At 45.4% G+C, this 24900-nt stretch overlaps 2 protein-coding genes across 2 annotated transcripts in view; one reads left to right on the top strand and one right to left on the bottom strand.

The window, feature by feature from the left end:
• The first annotated feature begins 244 nt into the window (after positions 1-244).
• HDC (histidine decarboxylase) lies at positions 245-12663 on the top strand. The gene is made up of 12 exons (XM_005307255.4): positions 245-408; positions 2638-2810; positions 3338-3451; positions 4979-5101; positions 6259-6393; positions 6962-7105; positions 7372-7438; positions 8219-8381; positions 8496-8586; positions 10394-10492; positions 11426-11527; positions 11727-12663. The coding sequence occupies exons 1-12, from the start codon at positions 381-383 to the stop codon at positions 12471-12473; spliced, it is 1986 nt and encodes a 661-aa protein (XP_005307312.2). The 5' UTR covers positions 245-380; the 3' UTR covers positions 12474-12663.
• A 3128-nt stretch (positions 12664-15791) lies between these two features.
• The window catches only part of SLC27A2 (solute carrier family 27 member 2), a 36701-nt gene continuing 27592 nt past the window's right edge, over positions 15792-24900 (bottom strand). Inside the window, exons 7-10 of the mRNA XM_005307253.4 lie at positions 24660-24858; positions 23473-23570; positions 18033-18163; positions 15792-16140 (exon numbers count right to left, since the gene is read on the bottom strand). Of these exons, the coding sequence (XP_005307310.2) occupies positions 15964-16140; positions 18033-18163; positions 23473-23570; positions 24660-24858 (605 nt within the window). The 3' untranslated portion in view covers positions 15792-15963. The remainder of the gene's footprint in view (positions 16141-18032; positions 18164-23472; positions 23571-24659; positions 24859-24900) is intronic.

Raw genomic sequence — 24900 nt, 5'->3', positions numbered from 1 at the left:
AATTGTACATGAATGTGTGTCATGGGGAGTGATTTACTCTGTGGCTATTGACAGAGACTGAACACCAGGCTGCATTCCCAATAGTAAAAAGGGTTAATGGAGAAACAAATCATCTGGAGGAAATTACCTTAGACATCAAAAGAGTGCAGGGAAAACACACACACACTCTGAGAATTACAGTGGGGAGGAGTTAGATACGTAGTTCCCACTACATTAATTTGCCTACGCTAACCCTTCTCTGAAATGCGTGGGTCTGGCAGATAAAGAGAGGTATAAAGGCTGAAGGATGAGCAGCCAGCAGTGAAGGAGGACAGAGCTTCCTGCAGCCAACTGAAGATTCACAGCCCAGATTGGAGGGGGTGACTTTGGAAGGAGCCATCATGGAACCAGGGGAGTACAGAGAGAGAGGTGAGTGAGGCAGATCTTCCTGCGGGCTTCTCCAGGCTATCAAAGTGGGTGGGTGGGTGGCAATTTGCTTGCTGGGAGAAGAACTGTTGTGGGGCTGGGAGTGGTGCATGGCAGTCCAGATGGATTTAGGGTGACCAGATGTCTTGATTTTATAGGCACAGTCCTGCTTTGGGGGTCTTTTTCTTATATAGGCTCCTATTACCCCCCCACCCCCGCCCCCATCCCGATTTTTCACACTTGCTGTCTGGTCACCCTAGGTGGGTTCTGCACACTGAAGTGAACTTACACACACATACCCAAGCAGGCTGACACTGTGCACTCGGGTTAATGGGAGTTAACATTGTAAAGCAGCAGGAGAGAGATTGGGTGGAATATCCCTCCAAAGATGAGTTTCAGAGGATGGCTCTGATGTCAGTTCATTTCCTTGCAGTTATAAATAAAATACTACAGCAGCCTACGGCAATGGTCCATAGCCCTGCAGTCTAGACAGGGCCGGCTCCAGCCCAAGCAGCGAAAACAAACAAACAAACAAACAAAAAAGCCGCGATCGGCGGCACTTCGGCAGCAGCTCTACCGCCACCACTTCGTTCTTCGGCAGCAATTCGGCGGCAGGTCCTTCCCTCCGAGAGGGACTGAGGGACCCGCCGCCGAATTGCTGCCGAAGAGGCCGGACATGCCGCCCCTTTCCGTTGGCCGCCCCAAGCACCTGCTTGCTGCGCTGGTGCCTGGAGCCGGCCCTGAGTCTAGAATAACCTTATGGGAGAAGGTTGTGTTATGTACTGTGGACCAAATGCCAGCCTCATTGACACCCCATGAAACCCTGCTGATGTCAGTGTGGTTGCAGAGGTGTAAATCAGGGCACAGCTCAGGCCCATTAGAACATGTCATATAGTTTAAAAGTCAGGCACACTCCATGTCTGATGCAGGAAAGGGAGAGTGTCTAGCAAGTGGAGAAGGAGCCCAGAGCTGTGATTGCTTTCAGGGAGTGACGGGATAGTCCCTGACCACCACAGAGAGAGAGAGGACTATGAAAGGTTTGAGCATGATCTTTATTTCTCTGAAACACACCATTTCAGCCAATTTCAGTTGAGGCTGAGGCTATCTGAATATCCACCAGTGATTAGACACTGCGCCAAGTTACAAGGCACTTGAGAAATACTGTCTGATACTTAACACCGACATAGCTCTCTTCATCTGTGATCTCAGAGCTTTTTACAAACATGCTATAAAGGGCTCTAGGCCACTTTACAGATGGGACATGGAAGCACAGAGAAGTTAAATGTCTGACCCATTGACAGAAAGAGCCAGTTCAGAGCTGGGACCAGAACCCAGGTCTCCTGGCTCTGGGCTCCCTGCCTTTTCCAGAGAAAAGGCTGTTTTCCTTCATGAGGAATATTCAGAAACCCTTTGCCTTTGGGAAGCTGTTTCACAAATGCATCTCAGCTGTGGTGTGCACTGTGTGTGTTCTTAGGGGAACAGGAGAGTACAGGTCCACAAGGCTGTTATAAATTAAGTGTAGTAACTGAAACTATTACCATGGAGTCTGGTGCTCTTTTATTATATGGGCAATGAAACAAGTATATTGCCAAGCAAATGCTATCAAGGGAAGTTCTTCTTGGGGACAGAGAGAGTCTTAAGCAAACTCTCAAGGCACTAGCCAAAGTCAGCTTCTGAGGAGAGATGCATTTTTAACTAAATTCTAACAATCTGCACTGGAAGCCCTGGGGCTACTTTAAATGGTCACTGAAGAGAAGCAACTGCCAAGCACAGGGGTCCTTAGTGTAGGTTTAAATGTAGTTGGCATTTTAAGCATTTTACAGACATCAGTGGATTTCCTTTGTCTTCCTCACCTGCTCTTGAGTTAGGGGGTTGAGATCAAGGCACTTTAGAGTTTCCAGCCACTGTTCATGGGGGGGACGCATGCCACTGTACCGTTGAAAGCCGAAGCCCATCACTCAAGATTTGCCTTCACTGGGTCACTCCCAAGAAACGTGTGAGATACAGTACAAGAAGTAGGTGACTTACAGGGGGAAACCGTGGCTCTTTTAATGTACTCAGCTGAGTTTTCCAAGCCTTGATAGCTCTGGAGTGTCCATTGTATTCAGTACTGCAGCTATGCATTGAGCAGTTTGATAACTGAGCCCTATCAAATGCAAAGAGTGTGTGTGAATTGCTATGTGCTGTTGTTCCTATGGCCTGACTTCAAAGGGCACATTCTGCCTCTTCCAGGGAAAGAAATGGTGGATTACATTTGCCAGTATCTGAGCAACGTGAGAGAGAGACGGGTGACTCCAGATGTGCAGCCTGGTTACATGAGAGCCCAACTGCCAGACAGTGCCCCTGTAGAGCCAGACAGCTGGGACAACATCTTCAGAGACATTGAGAAGATTATCATGCCTGGGGTAAGAATTAGAGTAGAACTGGACTCAGGAAAGGGTCATTACCATCCAGTGTGAACATCTGCACCCTGGGAATGAGTAGTTCATAGTGAACTCTACTTAATTAACTAGCACAGGCATTCTAACAGGGGAGAAGATCCATGGGATTACAATTAAATAATGGTGAAATCAACTAGTCACTCTTGCAGCAAACTCCATAAAATACAATGATAAGCCTCCCTGAATAATCTGATGTAAAATAAAGTTACTGTAATGGATGGTTGCCAGAGGACCATTATTTCCTGTTTGAAAATGTATGGCTGTATGTTTAATTTAGATAAATACTTCTGGTTTAGTTTGGAGTTTATCTAGTTACTGCATATTACTATCTTTTGAAAATGCTCTTTTGCTGTTAATGTTGAAACTTGCTGTTATCAGATCTTCAGTAGGGAGTGGTGAGACTTTCCCCTCACATTGTTTTAATCTGTATGGCTGGTTCAGAGTTCTCTGACATTGTTCCTGATATAATTTCTCTGCATCCTCTGATCTAGGTTGTCCATTGGCAGAGTCCACATATGCACGCCTACTTTCCAGCTCTTACCTCCTGGCCTTCCCTGCTGGGGGACATGCTGGCTGATGCTATTAACTGTTTGGGATTCACATGGGTAAATAATGTTGTTTTTATATAGTTTTGAAATGCTGTTCCTTGGTCTGTGTTATGCAAAAGTCCAGACCAGATGATCTAATGGTGTCTTTTGGCTTTAAAATCTGTGAATCAATAAATTAATTTATTTACTTCAAACCATTTTAAGCTGTTTGCACAACTAAAATATAAAACTGCTTTAAAAAAATCTCCAATTTTTAGATGTCATAATTTCAATGAATGGCAGCAAGAGCAGGAATGATACACCAGTAAGGGCTTGTGTGCATATAAAGTTGTTCCTGATTTAACTGTTCCTAAATGACTCCATGTGCGGATACTCTTAATCTGGAAAAAGAGTAGGGTTGCCAATTTTGGTTGGATGTATTCCTGGAGGTTTCATCACATGACAATCTTTAATTAAATATTAATCTTTAAATCCTGGAGACTCCAGAACAATCCTGGAGGGTTGGCAACCCTAAAAGCCTTGTGCTTATTTAGCTTAACCCAACTGGAGCTAAGCTAAACTACCTTAATGTGTGTTAACCTGCAAGTACAGACAAGCCCTAAGAGGCAAAATGACAAAAATCAACCATTAGGAAGGCACCTGGTCCAGCTTCATGTTTCTCTTTGCTCTTGGTATGGAAGTAGCACAGCAACCTCCAGTAACAGTCCCTGTCAATTCCCTTGGGCTTATGTTGGTTTAGACTAGGTCAGTAGGAGTTTGGAGATCACCCTTTCTCAGCATGGAGGCTCACGTTGCAAAAGTGGTCAAAAGTTATTGTGTGTATTGCAGTAGTGATGAGATCAGGGGTCGGCAACCTTTCAGAAGTGGTGTGCCGAGTCTTCATTTATTCACTCTGATTTAAGATTTCGTGTGCCAGTAATACATTTCAATGATTTTAGAAGGTCTCTTTCTATAAGTCTATAATATATAACTAAACTATTGTTGTATGTAAAGTAAATAAGGTTTTTAAAATGTTTAAGAAGCTTCATTTAAAATTAAATTAAAATGCAGAGCCCCCTGGACTGGTGGCCAGGACCCGGGCAGTGTGAGTGCCACTGAAAATCAGCTCACGTGCCCCCTTTGGTACGCGTGCCATAGGTTGCCTACCCCGGGCTAGATGCTGTCCAACGCGCTTGCAATCTGAACAGACAAGACAGACCAAGGGTGGGAGAAAGGAAATGTTATTAAACATATTTTACAGATGAGGAACTTGCCTAAGGTCACAGAGGACGTCTCTGGCAGACTTGGAATTGAATCCAGATCTCCTGAGTCCCAGCCTATGGCCTTAACCATAGACCATTGCTTCTCTCTCAGAAGTGCCAGTAACTTCTTTTGGGATATATGGGATATCCTCCCATTTTTCTTGGACATGAATGTCAGCACAACAATCCATGGCTTGTCAAATCCAAACTAGTCTACTGTAATGGATATTTTAAAAACTGTTGTATTGTCACTTAAGGAAAACATAGGGTATGAGGTTTACTATCAGAGGGTTACTATCAGAGGGATTAAAACATGACTGAGTCTATTTGTTCCAATTTCTAGGCCTCCAGTCCAGCCTGTACAGAACTGGAAATGAATGTAATGGATTGGCTGGCGAAAATGCTGGGCCTTCCAGATATGTTCTTGCACCATCACCCAGACAGCCAGGGAGGAGGAGTATTACAGGTAGGAGAGCTCAGTGGGTGTTTTGCAGAATTGATTCGCACACTTCAGAATGCCTATTCCTTTGCTCAAACAAAACTCCCTTTAGAAGTTAGTGGAAGTTTTTACCTGAGGTAAAGTTTCCAGGAGTCCTGTGTCCAATTCTGGGTACCACATTTTAGGAAAGATGTGAATAAACTGGAGAGAGTCCGAGGAAAGCAACAAAAGTGATAAAAAGTTTAGAAAACCTGACCTATGAGGAAAGGTTAAAAAAACTGGGCATGTTTAGTCTTAACAAAAGAAGACTGAGAGGGAACCTAATAACAGTTTTCAAATATGTTAAGGGCTGTTATAAAGAGGATAGTGATCAGTTGTTCTCCATGTCCATTGAAGGTAGGACCAAAGGCAATGGGAATAATCTGCAGCAAGGAAGATTTAGGGTATATATTAGGAGAAACTTTTTAACTCTAAATGTGGTTACGTTCTGTAATTTTAAAATCCAATTTTTATGTAGAACCATTGCATGATGGGTCCCTGAGTTACAGTATAGGAGCTATTTCTCTTTGGACCTGTGTTATTGCTAAATGAGGTCAACACAACTTTTCCTTCTGATTTCTTCATTTCACATCATCCTTGTATGCTCCAAAATTATGTGAAACCACCTGGGGATAGTGGACACTTCTCTAGCGACCTTTCTTCATGTCAGTAACCCTGCCCCATTTACTTCAAGTCCTGTGTACTTTGAATGTGTAAGAATTGCAGGATCAGGCCCTGCATTTTTAACTGCTTCCATAAGCCCTTCTCCAGTGCCCACTGAAGTCAATGGAAAAACTTCCACTGACTTCAGTGGGCCTTGATCAGGCCCATAAATTCTGTGGATTATACTACTTTATAGCCAAAGGAAAATGTACAGTACTTTCTTCTTGTTAATGCTCTCCTGCTCGTTCAAAGCACACAGCATTCAAAATGCATCACTTTCTGCTGCTGGCCCACAGAGACCAGCAGCACAATGGAGACGATAAGTGGGGTTCCACTGCACATGAAATAACTTGTGGCAGAAATAAAATGGGGGATGGATAAGATGATTGCTTTAGTGACTAGCAAATCCATGCCAAACTAGCAAGAAAGGAGGAAAACTCTTCTGGATATTCTGCAATTAATAAGCAGCTGTTTCTTTGCAGAGCACTGTTAGTGAATCAACCTTGATTGCTCTGCTAGCAGCGAGAAAAAACAAAATTCTGGAAATGAAGGTTTCGGAGCCAGATACTGATGAGTCCACACTGAACTCTCGTCTTGTTGCTTATGCATCTGATCAGGTAGGTTTCCACTGTTATGAATAAACAAATTAGCTCCTGTGTTATCAGACTGAATAATAACACTTTGCAATTTTATATTAGTAGTCAAAGTACTGTGCTGCTGTGAATGAACCCTGAGGTGGGCGGTGTTAGTCCCGTTTTACAGAGGGAAAGCTTTTACAGCAAAGTGAAGTGCCTTTCTTAAGGTCATAGTGGCACTAAGAGATCCCCATTCACCTGACTCCCACTCCTGCACTTAGCCCTTCTTCCTTCCCATTATTGGCCAAACCTCCGATGTGTTCCATCCAGAGCACAGCACCTGAGAGATCATCTGTTTCCCCAAAACATACATATTGCCATAGAATAGATGCTGGAGCTGGATCTCCCTCACTATAAATGAGACGGATGTTCTTGGTAAGGGCCCCTTGTTTTTGGAACTTTCTCTTCTCCCTTGGTTCATCTGTGCCCAGATTTGCTGTCCTCTTAGGCACACTGCAAAGCACATTTCTGTTCTCTCCTTCCTACGTCTCCAGAGGAGGGAATAGAGTGAGGGAGCTGTATTTCTAGGCAGTCCTTTCTGTTATTTTAGGCTCATTCCTCAGTAGAAAAGGCTGGCTTGATTGCTCTTGTGAAGATGAAATTTCTGCCTGTGGATGAGAACTTTGCCCTCCGAGGCGAAGCCCTGAAGAAAGCCATCGAAGAAGACAGAAACCAAGGCCTAGTGCCTGTCTTTGTAAGTTCTGCTTTCGGATACGGACATATTGGTGTATTATTATTGTCCATGTAAAAATGTGTCTGAATCACTTTGCTACTATGGTAACAATAATGAATTCAAGGTAGAAATACATGTGAATAATTTACACTTTGGTCTGTTCAAATAAGAAGGTACAATTTCCATTCTGACTGAATTCTTAGCCTGATTAGTTCTTGAATATGTCGGTCAAAAAAAAAAAAGATTATTTAAATATCCCATCTTGACAAGTCTTTGTTTTCTTCCAGGTTTGTGCGACGTTGGGTACAACTGGTGTCTGTGCTTTTGACAGTCTATCAGAGCTGGGTCCAATTTGTAAGCATCTCTTTAACCATAAGATCATATACAGGCAGTAAAGGGAGGCAAGTGTGGGATTTTTTGTGGAGCCAAGAGCAAACAGGAAACCACTATTCAGCTGATCTTTTAGGACCTGATTCAAAGACCTTTGGAGTCAATGGGAATCTCTCCATTAATGTCTGCGATGTTTGAAATAAGCCATTAAAATATGTCCTGTTCAAAATGCATGAAATTCACCCACTAGCAGAGGTTCCATGGATGTCCCAGGCTGGAAGAGGTTTTGAAAGTAGGGGCTGGCAGGACATCATTGTGGCCGCTAGGTCTATGTTTCAAAGGAGTGGGAAGTGATTGTGAATTCTACTCCAGCCCAGGTTCTGATTAGTGGGTGCAGAGAGACTGGTGTGCTGCTGCTGACATTGCCATTGGTTGGGTGGGGATTCCATTCTGTTGGGATCCCCCGATTCTGGCTTTGTGGTGGGGATGTGATGAGGAATTTCACTCACTGTCAGTACAGATGACAGGACCTCAAACTTTAAGAGGCTGCCTTACAGAGGGGGAAGGATTAGCCAAGGTTCTGTCATGGAGAAGAGATGGGCCTATCCGGATCCAATCTTTTCCAGTGGATTTAGGTGTCTGATGCAGAAACATCTTTGAGATGGACTGGTCTGTCTTGCTTCCACACTCTTTTCTCTTGTGTCCTAAACAAAATGTAAACCTACTTCTCCAGAATGGAGAAGCTACGTGTTAACTCACTGAGCCACCATGACCCCCCCCCCCCCACATTTTCTATTTCTCCAGGTGCCGCTGAGGGTCTCTGGCTTCATATTGATGCTGCCTATGCAGGAACTGCATTTCTCTGCCCTGAATTTCGATTATTTTTGAACGGCATTGAATATGCAGATTCTTTTGCTTTCAATCCTTCTAAATGGATGATGGTTCACTTTGACTGCACTGCATTCTGGTGAGTAGAGCAAAACAATCAAAGGGAACGAACACTCAAAGTACAACATACAAATTGCAAAGTCTTCCTCTGAGGATTTTTTTTACTAAGCACAATTCATTCTATTATTGATAGGGTCAAAGACAAATACAAGTTACAGCAAACCTTCAGTGTTAATCCCGTCTACCTCAGACATGCCAATTCAGGGGCTGCTACTGACTTCATGGTAAGTAGCCATCTGAACCAATACTTTACATTTCCTACAAAATGTTTGAACAGAAATTGTCAGATTCCTAATACTCCTGGAGCATGTTTCATGTGATGATAAGAATATCTCTAATACAGACTATAGAAACAATCATAGTGAAGTGTAAATACAGTTTAAATAGGGGAGCGTAACATGAGCTCTGGCAGTAAGTCTGCATTGAGAGTAAAATTGCACAGAAACTCTTCTAGATCAAATATAGAAGCTAGAAGTGATAAATATAGACGCTGGTTAGGTTAATCAAACAACACTTGGATATTACAATCTTCTGTTGCCCTGGACATTTTTTGTCTGTGTGTAAGATTTTCAGATTCTCAGTTGATCTAAATCAGCAAAGCTCAATTAACTTAATTGGAGCTACATTAAGTGACATCAGCTGAGGATCTAGCCCACTGCCTCAGCCAGAAAAAGGTCACTTCCGTGCAGGGGCAGCTCTATGTTTTTTGCCGCCCCAAGCACGGCAGACAGGTGGCTTTCAGCGGCGCACCTGCAGGCTGGTCCTCTGCTAACGTGGATTCGGCGGCATGCCTGCGGGAAGTCCGCCGGTGCCGTGCCATCGGCGTCTCCTCCGCTGAATTGCCGCCGAAGCCGCAGGACCGGCGGACCTCCCGCAGCCATGCCACCGAAAGCCGCCTGCCTGCCGCCCTCACAGCCACCGGTAGGCCACCCCCCACGGCTTGCCGCCCCAGGCATGCGCTTGCTGCGCTGGTGCCTGGAGCCGCCCCTGCTTCCGTGTAATTTATTGTCAGAACAGTTCCAGTTGATGGGGTTTTTACATGTTTGCAGGGCTTATTCTGTTTGTCTTATTCCTACTCTAACCTACAACAATTATTCTGATACATGACATAGTTCTGGGAAAACATGTAAACAATGGAAATTCCTTGATTTGAAACAGCAGTAAAATAATAAAATAAATTAAAACTTCATTGGGCTTTAAATGCAGCTGTTGACGGTGGTGGGGAGCTAAGAAGCAAATCATTTCAGATCTAGCTAACTAAATCTGAATACTGTGTTACAAAATAATATTCTATAAGACCAGTGTTTCAGCTATGTGCTCATCAAGGTTCTGAAAAAGGCAATTGTTTTCTTTCTTGGTCTCAGTATAGCTTATTTCTTTAATTAGCATACATTGCTCCCTCTGGTGGTTAATTTGGAGGCATGTAGTTTTGTGGATTCTGTGATATAGTTTCTTTTTTTTAAATGTCGTCTGGTCCCTCCGTTAGATTGGCTGCCATTGCTTTTTCTAATTTTTCTAGTCTCATTTGTCTCATTTATCCTTTAGGCCCTGATTTGGGAAAACATCCCTCTTCAGGACAGCAGCTAAGCACATGGACAAGTCAATGGGACTTAAAGTTAAGCATTGCTGTCCTCAATTGCAATGGACTAATCATGTTAAGTGTTTTCCTGAATCAGGACTTTAATCAGTTTATACTGCCCTCTGCACTGTGAACCGGAATAATGAAAATTAGTAATGCTTTACAAAAAGTTAGACACATCTAGGATGCCAACCACTGTAATATCTGAGTGCAGTAGCCAAAATATAATGGTTTTTCAGAACACCTGGGAAAATACTACACAGAATCTTCCTTTAATGACTGTTTGTTATGCCAATTTCCGCATTCTTTTTTACTCAGGTCAAACTCCTTGTCTGAGTAAGGGTCACTCATCTGAGAAGAGGGGTGCAGGACCACACTTTATTATGCTGAAGCGGGACTCTCTTTAAAATTGTTTTTTTCAGCTTGTTGATGTGCCGTTGTTTTGTTCACAGCACTGGCAAATTCCACTAAGTCGTCGGTTTCGCTCTTTGAAGCTGTGGTTTGTGATTCGTTCCTTTGGGGTGAAAAAGCTTCAAGCCCACGTCAGACATGTATGTGAATTAACTGGACGAGTGTTAACATATTGATATTGCTTTTCCGCATCTGAGTCCATTGAACACAGCTGTGAGGCTGGGTAGCAGAGATCCTCTCACACATGAAGTTTGTGTATATCTGAATGCTATTGACAAATGTATGCTGCTTTTAGCCGGTTACAGGTCTTGACCCTGTAGTTCCTAGGGAGGCAAAATTCTCATTGGATTTGCTAGGAGTTTTGCCTAAAGAGGGTCACAGGATGGGGCATACAGACAAAATCTTTTTTTTCAATCCTCCACCAACACAAAGAACTCTCCATGGGGAAGGAGGTGAGTTATGAAGAGGCCAGGCAAGCGGATCCAACACCCCTCTGCACTCCACAAAGCAGGACTCTACAGAGGCTTTCTTTGGATCAATGTGGGGGGTAGTTCTGGAAGTAGGCAAGGGGGGGGCTTCATGGTCAGTGTGTCTACAACTATGCAAATCCACAGGCCTAAACCCCTGAGTGTAAGTACAGGAAGCCACAGTATGATACAGCATTAGCTGTGGAGTGTCTCTACTAGTGATCCACTGCTCAGAAGCATGGGGACAGATTCCATTCTCCAGTGTTCCTCCAGAAAACCCTAGCCAAGCCCAGTCATCCTAGTTTTGTACAGATATCAAGGGTTCATCAGTAAGGGTCTGATTCACAATCCATCAAAGTCACCGTCTTTCCATTGATTTCAATGGGTTGTGGATCAGGCTGTGAAAGATCCGGCCAGATATTTTGGCAACTGGATGAAATCTTTATTATTTTGCAAAGCTGAGAACCTCAGTGTTTTGGCACTAGGTGTGTGAGGTTGTGGTTGGGGAGGGGAGTTGGCTTTATTTATCTACTTAATTTTGCATCTTATGCATTGTTTGTCATTCACGAGAAATAACCACTTTAAAAAAAACATTTTAAATTACAGGGCACTGAGATGGCCAAATACTTTGAATCTTTGGTCAGAAGTGATCCCCTCTTTGAAATTCCTGCCAAGAGACACCTCGGATTGGTTGTATTTCGTTTAAAGGTAAAGATGATGATGATTTGTATTAATTTTGGAATGAATCAGCAGTAGCCAGCGTCATGTCTTCCAGCTTGATTGCTATGGGTAAGGGTTATATGAAGGAATGTAACAAGATCACTAGCAATTGTTACAGACTGTTGTAGATCTCTAATATGCAAAGTCCACTGTAATATACATTTCTTCTTATATATTTTTAAAATAGGGTCCTAACTGGTTGACAGAAAAGGTCTTGAAAGAACTGAGTAAATCTGGCAGCCTCTTCCTCATTCCAGCTACCATTCATGACAAGTTCATCATCCGCTTTACTGTAACGTCTCAGTTCACAACCAGAGAGGACATTCTGCGAGACTGGCACATCATCCAACAAACTTCAGCCCAAATCATTAACCAGCATTACATGCTGCATCCCAGCAACTCTGCTGATGGGGCCAAAATCCCCAACATAATAAGTAACCCCAGTCCTATTGCTGATAACGGTATTTCTCCGTTTCAGACGGAGGTAGGCGAACACAACGCGCCTTTCAGAAAGATAATAGTGCAGCCTAAAAAGGTAGCAGTCAGTCCCACTACATGTGTGGTCAATCAACACCTGGAAGCCCAAGTGGATCCTCTGGATGACTGCTTTCCAGAAGATGTCCCAGATGTCACCAAACATAAGTTATCCTCTTTCCTATTCAGCTACTTATCTGTACAAGACAAGAAAAAGACAGCCCGCTCCCTCAGCTGCAACAGTGTGCCAACCATTGGCCACCCGAAGGCAGCAGCCTCTGAAAAAAATGGTTCTCACCCTAGTGATAAAATCCTTTCCAAGCTGCCCAAAGAGGTCATGATGCTCAAAAAAAGTGCCTTCAGAAAACTGATCAAGTTCTACAGCGTCCCTAGCTTTCCCGAATGCAGCATTCAGTGCGGCATCCAGCTGCCTTGCTGTCCTCTGCAAGCAATTGTTTAATAGGTGAAACCGATTGGCCTCCCCAGGCGGAAGAGAACCAAAGTTTGCTTATTCATATGCAATATTACCTGCTACCATGTTTGATAGAGAAACAATGTGAATGATCATTAAGAAAAGTCCTGTGCTTATACCGAAGCAAAACACAGTGTGTATTTATTGATTAAAATGACAAATAAACCTCTTAAACCTGTTCTGTGAAGCTCCTCCTTCCAGACTGCGGTGGGGTTTGAATTAGATTTTGGATTGTTAATTCCTGTTTTGCCAGAAGGCTGTTCATAGGTAGCAGTCTGGATTCGTTGCTGATTTAAACGAGGAGCAATCCCACTGGCTTCAATGGGAATGCATGAGGTGTAGCTCAGCTCTGAATTTAGACCATTTATTCCAGTGGCTTGATTTTGATTGAAAAGTTACTGGGACTGATTCACACCTGTGGGAGCAGGGGATGCTAACAGCTCCCCCTCACTGTGCCAGAGAGAGGAGTTCACTCATGCTGCCCTTCCCAGGGGCTGGCAGACAAAGGCAGCTTCAAGTCGGGGGGGGCTTTGCAGGAGCCCTGCCTGCATATCTATTCAATTAGTTATAGGCCCTCACGATAGTGAGGGTGTTGGGCAGCCTACACCATTGCAAACCCTGCTCCAGGCAAATTTACCACTGCTGGGCACCTGAAACATGTGCCAGCACAACCTAGGCAGGGACTCTGGCTCAGTAACAGAGCCAGCGTTAGGCATAAGGAGAGCCCTGCCAATCCATGGATATCTGGTTTATATCCGTAGATATCCGCATCCAGATGTGGATATCCACGGATCATTTTTGCGGAGTGCAGCTCAGATGCAGATACAAATTTTGTTTCCACACAGGGCTCTAGACATAAGCAGACTAAGCAATTGCTTAGGGCCCCCTATTAATTATTAGTATGGGTTGTGTGTGGGGAGGGGATGGGGCAAGAATATTCCTGCTTAAGGGCTCCAATGAGCTAGCACCAGCTCTGGTCAGTAAGACCAAATTCTGCCTGAGTTACATCCATGAAGCACCAGTGGAGGCAAACTCCCCGCCCCTCCCCCCCCCGGGGTAAATTGGGCTGTACAGATATAAACAAGGGCAGCGTTTGGCCTATTAATCCTCTCCAGTGTTTCTTTCATACTGTTTGCCTGGCTTTTTAACCATAGCAGAACCTAACCCATCCCAAGAACTAGGGTTACCATACGTCCGGATTTTCCCGGACATGTCCGGCTTTTGGGGGCTCAAATCCCCGTCCGGGGGGAAATCCCCCAAATCCGGGCATGTCCGGGAAAATCGGGAGGCTCGGCCGGGGCCTCTTTGTCCGGGGTCGGGGGCATGGTGCCGGGCCGGGCTGGGCGCGGGGCCGGGGTCCGGGCCGGGAGCGCGGTGCCGGTCCGGGCCCGCGGGGCCGGGAGCCGGTCCGGGGAGCCGGTCCGGGCCCGTGGGGCCGGGTCGGGGAGCCGGGCCGGGGGTGTGCCGGGGCCGGGAGCCGGGCCGGGGTCGGTGCGCCGGGCCCGCGGGGCCGGGAGCCGGGCCGGGGTCGGTGCGCCGGGCCCGCGGGGCCGGGAGCCGGGGTCGGGGAGCCGGGGGGTCCGCCGGGCCCGCGGGGCCGGGAGCCGGGCCGGGGTCGGTGCGCCGGGCCCGCGGGGCCGGGAGCCGGGCCGGGGTCGGCCGGGCCCGCGGGGCTGGGAGCCGGGCCCGCGGGGCTGGGAGCCGGGCCGGGGTCGGGGAGCTGGGCCCGTGGGGCTGTGAGACGGGGGGTGCGCCGGGCCCGCGGGGGGTGGTCGGTCGGGGCCGGCACCCCAGGGCCCGAGCCAACCCAGGCTGGAGCCGCCGGGGGGCCAGCCTGGGCCGCGCCTCCTCCCCCCCGCCCCCCTTACCTGCTTCAGGCTTCCCGCGAATTAAATGTTCGCGGGAAGCAGGGGAGGGGGCGGAGACTTTGGGAGGGGGCGGAGTTGGGGCGTGGGGCGTGGGCGGGGCTGGGGGCGGGGCCAGGGCCCCGGGGAGTGTCCTCCATTTGGAGGCACAAAATATGGTAACCCTACAAGAACATGTTTCATTATGGCGACACTAGCCTTCCACACAGCCCTATTAATGCCCCACTGTAACTCTGGCAAGGAAAATTCTTGCGAATTATTATAAAAAATCAGTCCTTTTTAGCACATTTATTATTTGGTGCATTAAAAATACTTTAAAGCGAGAACACATCTGCGAAAAACTAATGAGAGCATCTAATCCAAGGTTCTGAGAGCAGATAAAACAGTAATCTTAGGCCTGATCCATACACACTTTGTGTACCTGTATAATAATGTTGATTGGGGTGTGATTTTTTTTTAACTGATACCAGTAAAAACCTTAATGTAGACACAGTTATACTGGTATAAAGGTGCCTTACGCCGGTATAGCTTATTCCCCTTCCTGTATTGGAATAAGCTATACTAGTATAAGTACATTTATTCTGGTATAACTGCCGCCGCACTGGGGGGGCGGGGGAGGGGCCAGACTGGCGGGGGGGGGGGGAGAGGGGAAGATTGTACTGCTTTAGTTAGTGGTATAGTTAAACCAGTACGACTTTTGTGTGTACAAAGGCCATGTGTGGTCTGCTCTTCACTCCAGGTGAAATCAGTTGAAAATGTGGTGTGGATCAAGGGTAACACATGACTTTAACTGCTTCAGAACTAAAATCCTGAAAGTGAATTACCTGGAGTCATATAATAATTTATAGTCACTTCAATGTATTGGCAAAAAGCCTAACAAGGGACCCAGTTCTCTGAGGGTGTATCTGCAGAGATTGGGTGGCATTTGGACACACAAACCTAAAAAAACACCGCCACAGCATTTTGATTTTATTATTTCTACAGCACCACAGTGCCATTCACGGCGCTATATGACAATCGAAGACAGGTCCCTGCTCTAAAAGAGCTTACGGTCTACATACGTAATAACAACGCAAGTCAGAGCACAAGTTGATTGTGATTTGCCTAATAAACTGTGAATGTGCCTTGCTAATTCTGAATTTCCTCTCCTGTTCCATTTTGAGGCCCTGACTCAGGAAAGCATTTGAGCACAAGTTTACGCACAAGAACAGGAATGATGGTGCGCTGGGTCATGGAGGCTGTTCCAGGCACAAGGGGCAGTGTGAGAGAGGCACAGAAGAACCAGTGGAGGCAGGGAGCAATATGATGATGGGAGTGGACAGTGTTGGGTTCGAGAGGGGAAGAGGAAGGAGCAGCCAGGCTGAGATGTAAGTGGAGGCAGAGTTGTTGTGTGTCTTGGGTGACGGTGGGGAGTGTGAAGGTTAACACACAGACCACAGGGAAAAAGAAAAGTAGTTTTATATAGATCTATTAAAACATCTCCATCACACAGAATTTCGGATACAGGCACTTGGTAACATTTATCAACTCACCAAAATGGATTTTTGGACTTTTAAACTCAATAATGTGTTTTGAAAACGGAATATTCTAGAACAGTGATTTTTTGGACACACTCATAATTTTAGGCTACTGTTATTTATAGCGTTATAAATGTCCTGCGTCATCGGCACATACATCTTTTCTTTGTCATCCAGGAAATACAGGCCACCCCTGAGGACTGCTGGGTTGAAGCCCTCCTCCACTAATTGCACTTTACGGTGTTTAAAAGTTGCTGTGATCTCAATAGCATCCTAGAAAAAACAAAAAGGATAGTCTGACATTGACAAGCAACCAACAGTGGGTGCTATCTTTAAAGCAGTAAAAGTCAAATCATTCAGAAGAAAACTGTCTTGCATTTTCTCCAAGTGCACTAGTTACATGAAGGAAAATGTAAATCCTACCTCCAGTGGTATAGACATTTAATATCTTTGAGATGTGGAACTCAGATTTGATGCAGCTCTGTAGCCTCATAGCTAGGAGTCAGAGACAAGCTAATAAAAATGTATAAGTACCTAAATTTACCCAAGAATTATTTCTGCAGGTTTCAGCATGTGGGACATAATCCTGGTTCTGGACCTTAGAAATGCTTGGGGCCACAGTAGCCAAATGCCACATAAGGCCTTCTGCACTGCCCCCCATCCTGAACAGATCTCTATGGCCTTCAGCAACAAGGCCAGAAGACTCCTGTGAGCATACTCATGCATATTCCATCTGTAACTTAATGAGAGACAATTGCTTCAGGGCCTGATCTAGCAAAGCACTTAAGCACGTCCTTAAAGTTAAGCCTTAAATTTAAGCATGTGCTTAAATGCTTTGCTGAATCAGGGCCTTACTAATGTCTACTAAAGAAACGGTGTGACAGGGTCTATAGCTTCTTTCAAGCCATAAAGGGTGCCTTGGAGCCATAACATCCCCCATCCCAAGATCCTGACCATCTGGGCTACAGCACAAAGTGGCCTCCAGGAACCAGAGTGAAGCCAACGGAAGGCTGGCTCCAAGGGAATCCTTCCTGGAGAGTAGGGAAGCTAAAACAAATCCGCTGACTTCCCAAGGAGGCCTGGTGCAGTTAGGACCAGTTGGACCCTGTTCTGAGTTTAAGAGAAGAGGGGTGTGAAAAGGGCAGGATTTCGTTCAGAAAAGAAAAGAGAGGGAAATCTCTACAGGAGGTTAGGTAAGTTTCAGGGTGTTGCATCGTGGAAGGGAAAGCACAGTATAGTTTGCCTCATGTGGTTATTTGTATAGCTACCCAAAGACAGAGGCTGGATTAAATGGTTATAATAATAATAATATAATAATAATGGAGATATCCCATCTCCTAGAACTGGAAGGGACCTTGAAAGGTCATCGAGTCCAGCCCCCTGCCTTCACTAGCAGGACCAAGTACTGATTTTGCCCCAGATCCCCAAGTGGCCCCCTCAAGGATTGAACTCACAACCCTGGGTTTAGCAGGCCAATGCTCAAACCACTGAGCTATCCCTCCCCCCACTTGGGATGTTAATATCTCTGTGTTTCTTCTGATGAACCATCCCAGTAAGTACATAGTCTTCTTGAGAGGAGAATTCTTTTATTTGTAATAAATAGATACATATAATCAAATTACCCTCAGGATTGGCTTCCTCAGTTTAGCTTAAACATTATTTTTCACCATGAATAATATAGAAAAGGAGGGCTGAGGTTGTTTGTTCATCAGTGTATTGAAATCTAGAAGTGTCAGGGCCCCTGGCCTGCAGAGTGCTCCTGGTGCGTGCATCCCTATGTCTGCAAGAGCAGTTTGCAGACCAGCACAGCCTAAGTTTGAAACTTAGCTCCCTTCGCTGTGTTAAGAGTACGTAAGAGGAAGTCTGTATGTTTCCACTGAGAGACCTTTCTGGTTCATAGGGACACATGTGATACATTCAGACACATGACAGGCATTCTGCAATCTTATGTGCTCACCCAGCTTTCTGGTTCTAGGCAGAATGGAAACATCATGGGCCTGATTCTCCTTTCTCAGTGGTGTAAAACAAGTGTAAGCGAGGGAAGAAAGAGGACCCTAGAGTGCTGCCAGCATAATTATAAGTGACTGCGATCCTCATGGAAACAAGGGAGACTAGTGCCCTCTTTTTTGCAGTGAGGCAGGAGACATGTAGGAAGGCTGCCTTACCTGAATCCTGACAAAGCGAGGTCTTGCATAATTCGGTAGGAAGTCCACAACATGTCTGTATGTCTGCTCCCCATTAAATTCACAGCCCTCCTTTAGTCGAATGGATGCCATTCCTATTCTGCCTTCATGACCTAGAGGAACAGTTATAGGCAAAAATAATGGCTGATATCTGCATTCCTGTTGTATAAATGCCAACACTTGTGTTTCTCAGCAATTTCATTATTTAAAGATCTCTAATGATGGAACAATACATTTATAGAACTGAGGGAAAACCCAACCCCGTGCAGGATCCCCCACACCACTTTAACCAGGGCTGGCTCTACGTTTTTTGCCACCCCAAGCAAAACAAATTTTGGCTGCCCCCCGTCCCAGCCCTGGGCTCCTCGCTGCACCCCCCCTGCCACCCCAGCCCTTGGCTCTCTCCCCCTGACCCGCACCCCCCTGCCGCCCCAGCCATGGGCTCCCCCCCTCCTTCCGCCAGAGCCCTGGGTCACTGGTAACTCGCTCCCAGGGCAGGTCATTCAGCAGGAATTTTAGATGTGCACAGAACACAGGCAGGATTGGTTCCCATATGGTTACAGAACTGCAGTAAAATGGAACAATTTTCAGCTTGTGTGATTGGAGGATATCTGGGTGCATATTATAAGACTGTCCTACATAAATGAGGAAAAGTTGAGGTGCCTTTATTATTCTTTTGTTCCACTCTTTCTTTCTATGGGGAATTTGCCAATGCAATATCACTGTCTTCCTTTTAAACAAACAAACAAACAAAAAAAGGCAATGGCTGTTGAAAATAGCAATTCCAGTCCTAATAACCACTGGGAAGCATTTCTTGCTCAATTTTAGCCTACTTTTTCTACAGCAAGTTACAGTGGATCAGTATATTTGATTTGGGAGAAATGAAGTAACAGCTGCCCAAACTGAGCTTGAGCACTCCTGAATTTTGAGGTATTCAAATCTGGAAGGCAGGTGCTGGGGGGGTGGGGGTGGCTCCGCAGGGGAGCATGGCAGCATGTATGCAGCAACGTGTCTGGCGCTGTGCAAAGCCAGACACACTGGTCTGAGTGGCACGGTAAGGGGGCTGGGGGGTTGGAGAAGGGGTAGGGGGTTCCGGGGGGGCAGTCAAGGGACAGGGAGCAGTTGGATAGGCATGGGAGTCCCAGGGGTTTGTCAGGGGACAGGTAGGGGAAGGTCCTAGGGGGGCAGTTGGGGGGGTCTCAGGAGGGGGCAGTTGGGGACAAGGAGAAGGGAGGCTTAGATAGGAGGTGGGGTCCCAGGAGGGGGCAATCAGGGGACAAGGACCAGTGGGGCTTAGATAGGGGGTGGGGTCCTGGGGGGCAGTTTGGGCAGGGGTCCTGGGAGGGGGTGATCAGAGGACAGGGAGCAGGGGGGTTTGATGGGTTGGGGTTTCTGTGGGGGGCAGTCAGAGGGAGTGGATGGTGGCAGGATGGGGCTACCCTCCCTCCCCGTGAAGTGTCCTATTTTTTGAATGTTAAAATATGGTATCCCTACTCACACTGCAGCTCTCCATTCACAGCAGACTGCAGCATGAGGTCTCAACTTCCTCACTCCCTCCCCCTCTTTCCTGTTGGTAGTGGCCAAGGGAATGCTGGGAAATGTAGTTCTTTCCCTGCTCCAGGTCTGGCTCTATAGGCAGGGAGCTAACCAAGGAACTACAGCTCCCAGGGCCCCCTGTTGGTTCTCAGCTCCCATGCTGGATCCCTGCCGCCCCTGCAAATGGGCTGCCCCAAGCACGTGCTTGCTTTGCTGGTGTCTAGAGCCGCCCCTGACTTTAACCCTTAGGCAGAAATTGAACTCAGCTGGGACTGAGTGAAATCTCAGAACTTGACTTTTAACACTGGGGTTAAGTTGTGCAGAGAGCTTCACATGGGTTTTATGCATGGGGTGAATTTGATCTCTAAGTAGGAGAAATATGAACTCTTCTGTAAATTGCTGGAAAAAAAGAACCAGGCAACCGAGCACAGAGCATGTCTCATTTAAATCTATCCATCCTCTGTTTGCCAGAAGCTGGGAATGGGTGACAGGGGATGGCTCACTTGATGATTACCAGTTCTGTTCATTCCCTCCGAAGCACTTAGCACTGGCCACTGTCTGAAGACAGGATACTGGGCTAGATGGACTAATGGTCTGACCCAATATGGCCGTTATGTTAATCAGTTCTGGTATTTCTGGCATAAATGGTTCAGGAATGTACAAAATGGATTCTAATGTGGAATTGTTACAGATCCACAAATCTCCAGTATTTTTCTGCCTCCCCATCTACCAAGAGTTCTGTTCAGATACAGTCAGAAGCTGGGACTTCCTCTCCTTCCTCCTCTGCAACCCTTCAGTAGCCTCCTCCCTAGCCCTTCCAAAATCACTCAGGATACTTAATGTACAGCAAATACTTTAACAACTAGGACAGGGAAGGAGGGGACAGAATGGTTTCAACAGGAGAACATCAGACCTGATATTTTAAATAAATTCCTACAGTCATTTCGTGATTAAATGAATGTTCAAACAGGGGCATTATGGAATTAATTTTAATCCATAAAAGAATAGAAAACCTGCTAGACCTGATTTTCTCATGCTTACAGTAGGCCAAACTCTGGCAGGTCCTGACACCTGCAACTACTGCAAAAGTCAGCATTTACATTATACTGTAGAGCAGTTTAGGCCAAATTGTGTGAGGGTTACACTGGTTTCACACCCAATTCTTGGGGGGTGACGACGACAGCATAAGGGGCTGGTCTTTTCATGGTATTCCTATCACCCAGGAACATAAACACCATGGGGCAACTAGCCCTAGCAATACTACAAGCTCATAAATACCCCCCAAGCATACACCTATCCTATGGTTTTCTGTAGTAGCTTTGCAGCACTGTAAAAAGGACAAAGACATTTTCACAAACAAATGGAGCCACATGAAGACGGAGCTTAATATCTCCACAAAAGGCTTTGCAGCTGGCAGTCATGTTCATGCTTGACATAGGGCTGTGTAGAGGCCCCATTATCCAGACAAAAAGGGAAAGTGGCAGCTAAAAGCAGTGCAGAGCAAAAGAAAAAGATGTGAGTTTATTGAGAGCAATGGGCATATAGTTCCTCTTTAGCCACCATCGTAAGCATGTTTCTCTTCCTCCTTCCAGATCACCTGCTCAAAGAAGCCACCTGGCATTCAGATTTGTTTACTCATGTTATTGAAAGGTCTGGTTTGGAGCTTTATATTTTTGCATCCGAGCACACTGGATTGGTTAGCTCTTCCCTGAGCTTGTGCATTTTATTTTGTGTGGTTAACTCCCAGGTGCATTGAGAGACTGAAATACAAATATTATTTGTAGTATATAAAAATCAAGTTTACATGCAAAAAATCAACAATTATATAATGCTGTGGTAAGAAGAGAACTGTTTTGAACAATTCCTATTGCTTTCCCGTAAGGCCAGTCAGTAATTGGATACTAACACCGCTTCTAGCTGGTTTTACAAGTCCAGTGGGAGTTAGGTTAGATTTCCCTCATCTCCTACAATGTAATCTGAGAAGAGGCTAAGGAACTCTGGACTATTCACATGGTTACCTGGCTTGTGAAATCTCTCCCATGGCAGTTGTGTGTTTATCTCCATCTCAAAGGCAGGTGCAAACAAAGATGATTTAAAGAGACAAACCCTAATTTTGCTTTAGTTGTTAATGGTGATATGCAAAGAAATCTTGGTTCTTTGTCTTTTATGGTTTCTTTTGGATAAATACAGATGGCCTGAAAGAGTGGTGGGTGGGCTAAGGGGTTTTGCTGGGTTTTGTTTTTTTTTTTACCTTGGAAACATCAGGAATGTCAACTATGGTCAGCTCTGCTTTGGCCAGAGGAATTACTGGATGTGTCAGAGATTGTATTGGGAATTCTCACACTTTCAAGAAATAGATCGGGGAGTGAAATCTTTAATAAAGACTTCCTAATTCCAAAGCGTTGATTAGCCATTGAAACTACACACATCTGAAGAAGTGGTCATAGCCCACGAAAGCTTATGCTCTAATAAATTTGTTAGTCTTTAAGGTGCCACAAGACTCCTCGTTGTTGTTGCTGAAACAGACTAACACGACTACCCCTCTGAACACATCATAGTGTATGCTAGGCTAGACAGGGCTTGAATTTCAAAGCAGGAAAAAAAGCTCTTTCTGAAAAACCTTTTGGTGCTATCACCAAAAGCAAATATGGGCCCAAGGCGACTCTCCCCCCTTTACAGGAGCCACAAAAACTGCAAATAGCAAATGTAAGACAAGTTAGAGAACATTCACCACGTAACTGATTCTAAACTGACCTTCTCTTTGTTTGCTTTAGGATCCCCCAAAGTTTCACTGTGATCCCCCCATATGGATCATGCTGGGATCTACCATCACAAAGCCCTTTTCAGCAAGACCTGACATATGGGGAAAGGTATGCAAATCAGGTAAGCAACATTGCTTGGCATATGAGGGTATCTGAAATGTTTCTATTCTATTCAGTTATTAGAGTACAAACCCATATGGGTAGGGACAGCATCTTCATCTGTGCCCTGTACAGCACCAAGCACACTGGGCCAGATTCTCAGCCACTCTTCACCCTCTGCAGCATAGGGGGCATTTGATGGAATAGAGTGTGCTCCAATGATCCTGGTCCGTGAAGTGGCTCCTTGGGATCTGTCATCCACAGGAACAAATTAGAGCAGCCTTGGGGCTACTCTAACTTGCTCAGGGGGACATTTGGGCCCCTGGCAGCCTCCAAGATAAAGGAGACAGAAAGGTGGTGTAAAGCTACATACTCTGACCCCTCGGGTCAACTAAGGGTTAATCTGACACACCTGAGAATCTGACCCAATGTCAGTGCTCTTCAAATTCCATAATGATAATTGCCATGATACAGATTAAATGGGGGTGAGGGACTTTATTTAATGTTCTGAGGACCACCTGATTATCTGGGGAGTAGAAAACTGTACATGTGGTACAAAAGAGACTGTACATGTGGCTAGAACTGCTTTTGGGGATTCAGCTCATTGAAGAGAGGTGGGAGGAGACTCAATTTCCCAAACTACCTTCTTCTTCCTTTTCCCCAAAATCTCTTTTCACAGTATTTCCCCCCTCTCACTCTACAGTAAGTGCAGATCTGGTAGCTATAAAACATAATGGCTAGTTATCTTCTAGTGTGGTTTCTAAATCTCAACTCCTCTCCTACTTTCTTGTTAACATCCCTTGCCAAATACTAGATTAAAAAAGGAAGTTTTTGCTAAGGCTCTGCAGCTAATAGACATTTTACACACATAAATGACTGAGTTTACCAGATGCAGCACATGAAGAATAGAGAAGCCAAAAGAGAGAGAGCCTTTTTGTATAGTTCACTTAGTATGTGATGAAATTACGGTAATCTGTGTAAAAAAAGATCTTGCGTTACCAGATTTTCAAATGATTCATTTATACCTGGCACAGGCACTCCATACACATTAACTTCTTGGACAAAGTCGATCAATCCTAAAATATCTGCAACTTCAGTAGTAGCCACATTTTCCCCTTTCCATCTGGAAAACATACAGTAGTCAGCAGATTTCATTTCTGATCAACAACAACTTTGTCATGGGTTTACCATTGCACTTTCACTTTGGGGTCAGGGTGCACATTCCCATTGGCATGAGGGACCTGTTTTGATGCCCTACCTGTTGGGGTACATGGAACCTGTGAGGTTCCAAAGAGTTCCAGGAAAGACTCTTGTTCTACCCGTAACCCAATGTATTGCCTTCTGATTTTCTTTTGTCAACTGTCAATATTGTGGGCCCTAAACACCTTCTCCCAAGCTCTAGTATTTTGGGTCTCAGTGGCTTACAGCGAGATTGGGGAATCCCAGGTTGAGTCTAACAGATTGAAACATACAGATATTTTGAAGTCTTCTGCTGTGGTTATGCAGGTGGTGAAGGAAAGCTATTTTGCCTCCACCATGGCACCTGGGCAGTATCATGCTATAGAACCATTCCTGGTGCTGGTGGTGGACAGCATGGTCAAGCTGAGCTGCCCCCACCCGATAGTAGAGACGAATCTCACTGTCGAGATTTTTCATGTTACTTTGAGGATGAAACCTCTTGAATCCAAATGGAACTGTCTGCCTCCATGCTGACACAGCAGGGCCTGCTGAAGGGAGGCTTGAGTTCCAAGTTGCTGGACATATTGGGGAAGCTCCAGCTACAATCTGTGAGCTGGACCTATGTCCTCTCTAGATGGTGAAGGCACTTAGAACCCATTAGGTTTGCTGTAGGTAGAGACTCCCTACACCAACCTTTAGGAAGGCAGGGTACCACTTTTCCTTAAAGAAGCTATTATGTAGCTCAAAAAACCTTTTGGCAATCTTGCCAAATAGCAGCTTGCATCTAATCTCCCTTTCTGGAGGCAGGTTTTTGAGAAAGATGTGACAGATAACTCGGGCAGTGTCTGGAATCCTCACTTGAGCTTCAGGAAAAGGAAGTAAGTGATGTAGAGTCCTCATTTTTCTCACTTTGAAGTGAGACAAGTGAGTGCTCTTCATCAATCATTGAGAGACGCTGGACAAGGAGTCAGAAGGAACTGAGAATGAATTAACATTTTCTTCAGTCATAAGTATCTTAATTACGGTAACTAACCGGAATGTGTCTCCGACTCTGTCATGAAAGTAGATGAAATTGTCCTGGTCAACCATTAAAAGGTCACCACTATTAAAATATAAATCCCCTTTCTGGAAGACGTTTGTTAGTTTTTTCTTCTCTGTCTGGCTTTTTGCTCCTGCATAGCCACTAAAAGGAGAAAATGGTGTGATTTTGCAGATCAACAGCCCCGCTTCACCTATGAAGGGGAAAAAAATGTCTGTCATGTGTTTGCAAACCA

The sequence above is a fragment of the Chrysemys picta genome, chromosome 10 (genome assembly GCF_011386835.1).
Source record: "Chrysemys picta bellii isolate R12L10 chromosome 10, ASM1138683v2, whole genome shotgun sequence".
In the NCBI taxonomy this organism is placed as follows: domain Eukaryota; kingdom Metazoa; phylum Chordata; order Testudines; family Emydidae; genus Chrysemys; species Chrysemys picta.
Note: the sequence above shows the minus strand (reverse complement) of the source record. Positions and strands in the feature narration are given on the sequence as shown.